The 7,107-nt window shown below is 43.3% G+C and overlaps 1 protein-coding gene across 1 annotated transcript in view; it reads right to left on the bottom strand.

The window, feature by feature from the left end:
* Positions 1-3,779: 3,779 nt before the first annotated feature.
* The window catches only part of LOC128543237 (calretinin-like), a 14,144-nt gene continuing 10,816 nt past the window's right edge, over positions 3,780-7,107 (bottom strand). The window contains exons 6-11 of the mRNA XM_053513603.1: positions 7,087-7,107; positions 5,540-5,595; positions 5,313-5,352; positions 4,490-4,543; positions 4,229-4,300; positions 3,780-4,039 (exon numbers count right to left, since the gene is read on the bottom strand). The exon at positions 7,087-7,107 is cut by the window's right edge and continues 57 nt beyond it. Coding sequence (XP_053369578.1) covers positions 3,923-4,039; positions 4,229-4,300; positions 4,490-4,543; positions 5,313-5,352; positions 5,540-5,595; positions 7,087-7,107 — 360 coding nt within the window. The 3' untranslated portion in view covers positions 3,780-3,922. The remainder of the gene's footprint in view (positions 4,040-4,228; positions 4,301-4,489; positions 4,544-5,312; positions 5,353-5,539; positions 5,596-7,086) is intronic.

Below are 7,107 nucleotides of genomic sequence, written 5' to 3'. Positions count from 1 at the left end.
ATCAGTAGGTGAGATGGGGGTATCAGTAGGTGAGATAGGGGTATCAGTAGGTGAGATGGGGGTATCAGTAGGTGAGATGGGGGTATTAGTAGGTAAGAGAGGGGTATTAGTAGGTGAAATGGGGGTATTAGTAGGTGAGATAGGGGTATTAGTAGGTGAAATGGGTGTATTAGTAGGTGAGATGGGGGTATTAGTAGGTGAGATGGTGGTATTAGTAGGTGAGATAGGGGTATTAGTAGGTGAGATGGGGGTATTAGTAGGTGAGATGGTGGTATTAGTAGGTGAGATAGGGGTATTAGTAGGTGAGATAGAGGTATTAGTAGGTGAGATGGGGGTATCAGTAGGTAAGATGGTGGTATTAGTAGGTGAGATAGGGGTATTAGTAGGTGAGATAGGGGTATTAGTAGGTGAGATGGGGTATTAGTAGGTGAGATAGAGGTATTAGTAGGTGAGATGGGGTATTAGTAGGTGAGATGGGGTATTAGTAGGTGAGATAGGGGTATCAGTAGGTGAGATGGGGGTATCAGTAGGTGAGATGGGGGTATTAGTAGGTAAGAGAGGGGTATTAGTAGGTGAGATGGGGGTATTAGTAGGTAAGAGAGGGGTATTAGTAGGTGAGATGGGGGTATTAGTAGGTGAGATGGGGGTATCAGTAGGTGAGATGGGGGTATTAGTAGGTAAGAGAGGGGTATTAGTAGGTGAGATGGGGGTATCAGTAGGTGAGATGGGGGTATCAGTAGGTGAGATAGGGGTATCAGTAGGTGAGATAGGGGTATCAGTAGGTGAGAGAGGGGTATTAGTAGGTGAGAGAGGGGTATTAGTAGGTGAGATGGGGGTATTAGTAGGTGAGATGGGGGTATTAGTAGGTGAGATGGGGGTATTAGTAGGTGAGATAGGGGTATTAGTATGTGAGATGGGGTATTAGTAGGTGAGATGGGGTATTAGTACGTGAGATAGGGGTATTAGTAAGTGAGATAGGGGTATTAGTAGGTGAGATAGGGGTATTAGTATGTGAGATGGGGTATTAGTAGGTGAGATAGGGGTATTAGTATGTGAGATGGGGTATTAGTAGGTGAGATGGGGGTATTAGTAGGTGAGATAGGGGTATTAGTAAGTGAGATAGGGGTATTAGTAGGTGATATAGGGGTATTAGTAGGTGAGATAGGGTATTAGTAGGTGAGATAGGGGTATTAGTATGTGAGATGGGGTATTAGTAGGTGAGATGGGGGTATTAGTAGGTGAGATAGGGGTATTAGTAGGTGAGATAGGGGTATTAGTAGGTGAGATAGGGGTATTAGTAGGTGAGATGGGGTATTAGTAGGTGAGATAGAGGTATTAGTAGGTGAGATAGGGGTATTAGTAGGTGAGATAGGGGTATTAGTAGGTGAGATAGGGTATTAGTAGGTGAGATGGGGGTATTAGATAGGGGTATTTGTAAGTGAGATAGGGGTATTAGTAGGTGAGATAGGGGTATTAGTATGTGAGATGGGGTATTAGTAGGTGAGATAGGGGTATTAGTATGTGAGATGGGGTATTAGTAGGTGAGATTGGGGTATTAGTAGGTGAGATAGGGGTATTAGTAAGTGAGATAGGGGTATTAGTAGGTGAGATAGGGGTATTAGTAGGTGAGATAGGGTATTAGTAGGTGAGATAGGGGTATTAGTATGTGAGATGGGGTATTAGTAGGTGAGATGGGGGTATTAGTAGGTGAGATAGGGGTATTAGTAAGTGAGATAGGGGTATTAGTAGGTGAGATAGGGGTATTAGTAGGTGAGATGGGGTATTAGTAGGTGAGATAGAGGTATTAGTAGGTGAGATAGGGGTATTAGTAGGTGAGATGGGGGTATTAGTAGGTGAGATAGGGGTATTAGTATGTGAGATGGGGTATTAGTAGGTGAGATGGGGGTATCAGTAGGTGAGATAGGGGTATTAGTAAGTGAGATAGGGGTATTAGTAGGTGAGATAGGGGTATTAGTAGGTGAGATGGGGTATTAGTAGGTGAGATAGAGGTATTAGTAGGTGAGATGGGGTATTAGTAGGTGAGATGGGGGTATCGGTAGGTGAGACGGGGGTATCAGTAGGTGAGATAGGGGTATTAGTAGTTAACAGATTATGGGCTGAACTTCACTGAGTGATGATGGTAGAATAATTATAAAGGTCGTGACTAAAACAACATGCATGAGGAATCACACAGGAGTTTTCATTTTCTGCAGTGGAAAAGTACTGAACTAGTTACTTTTATCAGAAAGTAACGCTGTAATGTAACTGATTACTTTTTAATTGACAGTAATTTTGTAACGTAATTAGTTACTTTAAAAAGTAACACACGTCCCCCAACACTGATTATATATAACGATAAATGCACGAACTATAATACAGATAATATATACTGTTCAGTTACATGAAGACTGTGTGTGTGTGCTGACATTTTGGCAAATTACACACCATAATAAAAGTGTTAAAATTAATTTAGGTACCATTAGCTTTGATTACACACTCTGTGGTGTCCAGAGTCGCTCTTTCACACTCCGAGTCCTGGAATATGGCGCATGGAGCCATCAGTGAAGAAGAAGAAACCCTCCATAGATGTGATGACCTGGTGGTTCAGTACATTCAGGTGGTCAGCTGACTTCATTTTATTGCCCCATAACGTTACTGAGTCTAGACCTGAGTAACTGATCAACCCCAGATCATAACACTGTCTCCAGAGGCTTGTACAGTGGACACTATTCATGATGGGAGCATCGCTTCATGTCCTTCCCTTCTCACCCTGACACGCCCATCACTCTGGAATAGGATCAGTCTGGACTCATCAGGTCACATGACCTTTCTCCATCACTCCAAAGTCCAGTCTTTATGATCCCTAACAAACTGAAGACTTTATTCTGATGAGTCTCAATAACAAGTGGTTTTATTATGGACACACGGCTGTTTAGTCCCAATCCTGTGGGTTCTCATCACATTGTGTGTGTGTGTGTGTGTGTTATGAAGTCCTTCCCATCACATTTCCCTCTATGAGGTAGAGGATTCAGCGCCGTCCTCCCAGGGTTTAATAATGTGTTGGACATTTTGAAAGAGACTTTACTCTTGTGTTTTATTCTTGTACTCTTGTATACTCGCGTATTTTAAATGACACCAGCAGCTTGTTTCTTTCACATGTCCTCTCACGTTGCCAAACCTGGAGCTTTTACAGTAAACTTGTGCCAAAAATCAAATAAAAAACAATGTTTAGTGCGTGTTGCTGTATTCACTTTACTGTACGGTGCTTGAAATCTTCTCTAAATGTTAATCACTTTTACGTCTATTTTGAGTCCTGTTTTGATTTGAACACCAATACTAAGAGACACAGGCTGGAGGAGGATGAAACCCCTTATAAAGGTGAAGGAACAGATTCAGTCAAAAATATTTAAAATGCTTTAAAGTTAAAGTGTTTTACAGTCTCAAAGTAAATATTTCAGAAATGTAAGTAACTAATACTGTCTCTCGTCCTCCTCATGGTAGAGCATGGTGGCGGGAGCATCACGTCATGAGGAATAACAAAAGACAGATATAAAGTCTAAGTGAAAATGAAGAGGAGGAGTTCGTACTCAGATATTTATTTCATTAAACACAGGACAGCGTCAACAGCATCCGTCTCACCGTAACATCTGGGTGGAGACAGAAAAGAGAAGGAGAGAGACAGAACTCTTAAAATAGAGAGAGAGGGAGAGGGAGAGGGAGAGGCAACATGCATGACTGTAAAGGTGTTAAAAATTTAAAACAAGTGTGTGTGTGTGTGTGTATTGTTTTATATATTTTTAATTGTGATCAGTCACAGAGCTCAGCATAAGGATAAATATATATGATTGAATTAGTTCAGTGAGGAGACAAGCACATGCACATGGACCAAATAGGAGGGGACCACGGCGTCAAAGGTCAGAGATCAGACAGTGGGATCCTTGCACAGGACGATCTCCAGTTCAGCACGGAACAGCTTCCCTCCGTCTGACAGAGACATGATGCTCTGCTTTGAAGTGGCCAGGGTGTCTGGGTCAGCCTTCTGCTCACACACACACACACACACACACACACACACACACACACACACACACACACACACGAATGAGCTGTATCAATTTATTCATCACGCCTCTCGAGTGATGTCATTGTGTCTCGAGCGACCCTGTACAAACCATTTTAGATTTCTAGATTTAAGATGTTTTATATTTGTGTGTAATAACGTAAGTACCATGTTGTGCTTTTGGTAAAGATCCTTCAGCAGCGCATCCAGCTCCTGTTCATCAATATAACCGTTTCCATCCTGAAATAATCAAATATAAAGACCTTTATCAACCATCCGGCAGGAATTCCACCGAAGGCGCAGACACACAGTCTAGTCAAAGATTCAGAGACTAAACATTGTATTTAAATTACACAACACAGTCATTATAATTAGCTGAAGATACACCGACCTGAACCTCAGAGTGTTAGAGTTAGTTAGGGTTCTCACCTTGTCATAAAAAGTAAAGATGTCACCGAACTCATCAGGGGACAGTCTGAAGCCCTAGGACAGGAGAAAGGACGTGTGACGATTAGTTATCACGTGAGAGAGAGAGAGAAATAAGGTCTGCTCAATGCATCAGGAGACTCAGGTGCAGCTCGTTTGCGAGGTCACTGAAGACTTTCTCACTGTACAGATTGTTACATAAGGAGGTCAGTTTCATCTGAGTGAACAGCTGGATTTACAGAGCGTCCCGTTCTGATCTGGGTACGATTACCGTGAGTGCTGTAGATTCCTCTGCAAGCAGCCGCACGGCATCGCCGCTTTCCTCTAACGTTTAATATTTCATTGAACTGCAGAAAGGCTGCATGAGATGTTCAGAGCGAGAAGCTTTTCAGGTCAAGTTCTGATGCAGGGGCCACTCTCCCCAAAGCCTTCATACAGAACTGCACTAATGCTTTGGGAGTTTCTAACTCGGGGAAGCACGACGTGAGCGGTAAAGTCACACCAGATTGCCTGTTTAAGACAGTTTCCTCCAACCCACACTCCCTGTCTTTACTGAGGAACTGGATGACTTTGGGTTTTTTTGTCCAGATGGTTTTAGTTCTGATGGCGTTCCATCTACATTAGTGTTGAGTAAAACGAATGAAGTACTAAAGAACTAGCTAATGAGAACTTCACACACCTTCATGTCTGACTTTCCTTGTTAGAATTACGCACATGTACCCTATCCACAACCCTATTTGTGGTGTCACTCCCACCCTCATCGTGTGGTCTTCAAGACTTTAAAGTTAAGAAGTTTCTGAAGTCTTTTACAACACAATGAGTTTACCTGGAACTTGAGCAGGAAGTTCTCTTGTACTGGAAGCAGCCTGGAGACAAACAGAACATGAGCAAATGACTCAGTGCCAAAGCTTCTCCCCATGTCTCCCAGCAGGGAAATAAGTCCCCAGTGTCTTACGGAAGTGTCCAGTCCAGTGTGCTGTGTTTGGTCCAGTGGCATGCGAACCCATCTTATAAACACACACACACACACACACACACACGTTAGGTTCTCACCTGGCCATCTCGGATAGTCCTAGTTTTCCATCGTTGTTCAAGTCAAACATCTTCAGCTGTATATAAAACACAAAACATTTCCCACTCTAAGTATGTGTTAAGCCAAAGCATCTTTATGTTCTAATTGTGAAAAGACCATCACATTCCCCAAGTTGCAGGCCTACAACTCCTATGATCCTCAGTGACCCCCCATTAAGCTGATACTCTCATGAGCAGGTGTTGCTCGTTGGACTACTTAAGGTCAGAAGGTTCCCGCGTTCAAACCCCAGCACCACCACAGTTGGGTCTCTGAGCGAGGCCCTTAACCCTCACCTGCTTAGTGAGACAATGAGACAGAATGTACATTGCTGTGATTCACGGTCACCTGGTTACTGATGAAACGCACATTATTTTCCATTACTCCCAGCGGTCATTACCAGCCTGGTTTGACTGAATCCATAACAGAAACACCCCCTCTGTTTAAGGCGCTAATGCCGCGTCATCGGCTGCGTTCTTTCACTTTCAACACAACAGAAAGGGTGTTAAGAGAAAGCTCTGTGATAATTGAGAAACCCAGGTGAACGTACGTCTCTCCAGTGGAGCATGAATCCCCAGGGAAGGAGACACAGCGAGCTCTATAAACAGGTCACGTGTCTCGCTGTGTCTCGTTCGCTGAGGATTCGAGCTCCGCTGGAGACAGGTACGTTCACCTGGGTTTCTCCTATATCACAGAGCTTTCTCTTAACACCCTTCCTGTTGTTTTATGGCATTCAAGGTGATATATCGCTGGCATTTCATTCAGTGTGTGATGTGTGGTAAAGGAAACACCTGGTCATTACAGGTAAATGGACATTTCTGTCCTCACGGAGCTGTGTGTCTGTTTGGAATCTTATGTTGAAATATAGAATAATAAAGTGAGAGAGATTGTTCAGCACGCTCCCAGTGATGTTCCAAACGCTGGTATGTGACTAGCTGAGTCTGGCAGAACCACAGGTTCAGAGTTACTGGAACTAAGAGGCTTGAACATCTTCCAGGAGGACCACAGCAAGGTCCAGGGTTTGTCAGGGTTGGAGTGAAAGAACTCGAGTGTCCTTCACAGAGCCCTGACTGAACTCAACCACACTGAACCATCAGCTTCGTGCTGGACTGAAACTGGATCTTGACACCAGCACCTGAGCTCAGTAATGTTCCTGTAGAACCCTCAAACATCTAGTGTAGTGCCTTCACTGAAGAGTCGACGTTGTCTTAACACCAGAGGGAGGATAAAGTATGTGGAGTGTGATGTTAACCAAGCACATATGGGTGTGATGGTCATAGGTGCACATACTTTTGGTCATCAATGCATTTGTTTGAAATGTTCCGTAGGGTGTCATTAATTTTGGAATTTACACTTTGAACATTTTCCCAGTGTTTTAGTGAGAAGTTAAAGTTGTTGTGCATTAAAGTGTCTGCTGACTTTCACCAAGGGTGCCAATAATTTTAAAGAGGACGATATGAAGCACCACGAAATATAGTATGTTTGTGGTATAGTTGTGTGTGTGTGTGTGTGTGTGTGTGTGATCACTTACGATGGTCTGTGTGTACTCGTT

Source organism: Clarias gariepinus, chromosome 15 (assembly GCF_024256425.1).
Source record: "Clarias gariepinus isolate MV-2021 ecotype Netherlands chromosome 15, CGAR_prim_01v2, whole genome shotgun sequence".
NCBI lineage: Eukaryota > Metazoa > Chordata > Actinopteri > Siluriformes > Clariidae > Clarias > Clarias gariepinus.
Note: the sequence above shows the minus strand (reverse complement) of the source record. Positions and strands in the feature narration are given on the sequence as shown.